The sequence below is a fragment of the Petaurus breviceps genome, unplaced genomic scaffold, assembly GCF_028583685.1.
Source record: "Petaurus breviceps papuanus isolate PSGF00001 unplaced genomic scaffold, PetGlider_PUasm1.0 90330, whole genome shotgun sequence".
NCBI classification, from domain to species: domain Eukaryota; kingdom Metazoa; phylum Chordata; class Mammalia; order Diprotodontia; family Petauridae; genus Petaurus; species Petaurus breviceps.
In genome coordinates this window covers 350,561-351,942 of record NW_027187219.1, presented here as the reverse complement: position 1 = coordinate 351,942, position 1,382 = coordinate 350,561, and the positions used below count along the sequence as shown (strand labels likewise).

Genomic DNA, 1,382 nt, shown 5'->3' with positions numbered 1-1,382 from the left:
CCCTGGCCTTCATTACTGCTCTTCCCTTTTGTCGTTAAGCCTTTTCTCTCTTATTTTTCTCTGCTGTCTCAATTTTCCTTCTCTTTTTTATTCATTAGAATAAACCAAACTCATAAGAAGTCTTCCTATTTTAATCACCTACTCATCACTTCGAATAATGATTGCCACCAGAACAAAGGCACCTTCCCTGACAATGAAGTTTACTATCATACCTTTGAACTAATTAAACCTGTGGTAGATTTAAAAAGAAGTTGGAAACATTAGTCAAGGGTTTATGTGTAGTTGCAATAGTAACTATTATGATGACCACCTTGATTTCCCTGCTCCCTCACACTTCTATTCCCACTTATCACATAAATATGTCTCTGATCATCATTTATGTTTAAAAATAAACTATGTTGAGCTACTTCTGTTGGTTTTTCTCTTGTTACAGGTCCTACCTTGAAATGTCATTTATGGAAAATCACTCAGAGGTGAATGAATTCATTCTTGTGGGTTTAACAGATGCCCCAGAACTTCAGATACCCCTCTTCATAATTTTCACCCTTATTTATTTGATCACTCTGTTGGGGAACCTTGGTATGGTAGTGTTGATCTCCTTTGACTGCCATCTCCACAACCCAATGTACTTTTTTCTCAGTAACCTCTCTCTGGTGGATTTTGGTTATTCTTCAGCTGTTACTCCAAAGGTAATAGCTGGATTCCTCACAGGGGACAAAGTCATCTCTTATAATGGATGTGCATCACAAATGTTCTTCTTTGTGGCCTTTGCCAGTGTGGACTGTTTCCTGCTAGCTGTGATGGCATATGATCGCCATGCAGCAGTATGTAAACCTCTGCATTATACCACCACCATGACATTGAGTGTGTGTATTCGCCTGGCTATTGCGGTTTATATTTGTGGCTTCCTTCAGTCATCCATTAACATTGGATGTACCTTTCACCTCTCCTTTTGTAGTTCCAATGTGGTCCATCACTTTTTCTGTGACATTCCCCCACTCTTGGCTCTCTCCTGCTCTGATATCTATGTTAATGAGGTAGTAGTCTTTATTTTAGCGGGATTTAATGTCTCTTTTGCCCTCTTGGTAATTGTGATCTCCTATGTATTCATTTTTATTGCCATCCTAAGAATTCACTCTCCTGAGGGTCGGCATAAAGCCTTCTCTACCTGTGCTTCCCACCTCACAGCTGTGTCCATTTTCTATGGGACAATTATCTTCATGTACTTCCAGCCCAATTCAAGTCATTCCATGGACACAGACAAAATGTCATCAGTATTCTACACCATGATCATTCCCATGATAAATCCTCTAGTATATAGCTTGAGGAACAAGGAAGTCAAGAATGCCTTCAGGAAAGCTACTGGGAGAAAATATCCATGA

General features: G+C 39.5%; 1 protein-coding gene across 1 annotated transcript; it reads left to right on the top strand.

Annotated features, from left to right (window-relative positions):
• Nucleotides 1-446: 446 nt before the first annotated feature.
• LOC138177021 (olfactory receptor 5B12-like) lies at nucleotides 447-1,382 on the top strand. The gene has a single exon (XM_069108003.1). It carries the CDS (start codon nucleotides 447-449, stop codon nucleotides 1,380-1,382), a length of 936 nt encoding a protein of 311 aa, XP_068964104.1.

What these genes read in the sequence shown, in the direction of transcription:
- LOC138177021 (XM_069108003.1), top strand. Translation starts at nt 447, where the DNA reads ATGTCATTTATGGAAAATCACTCAGAGGTGAATGAATTCATTCTTGTG.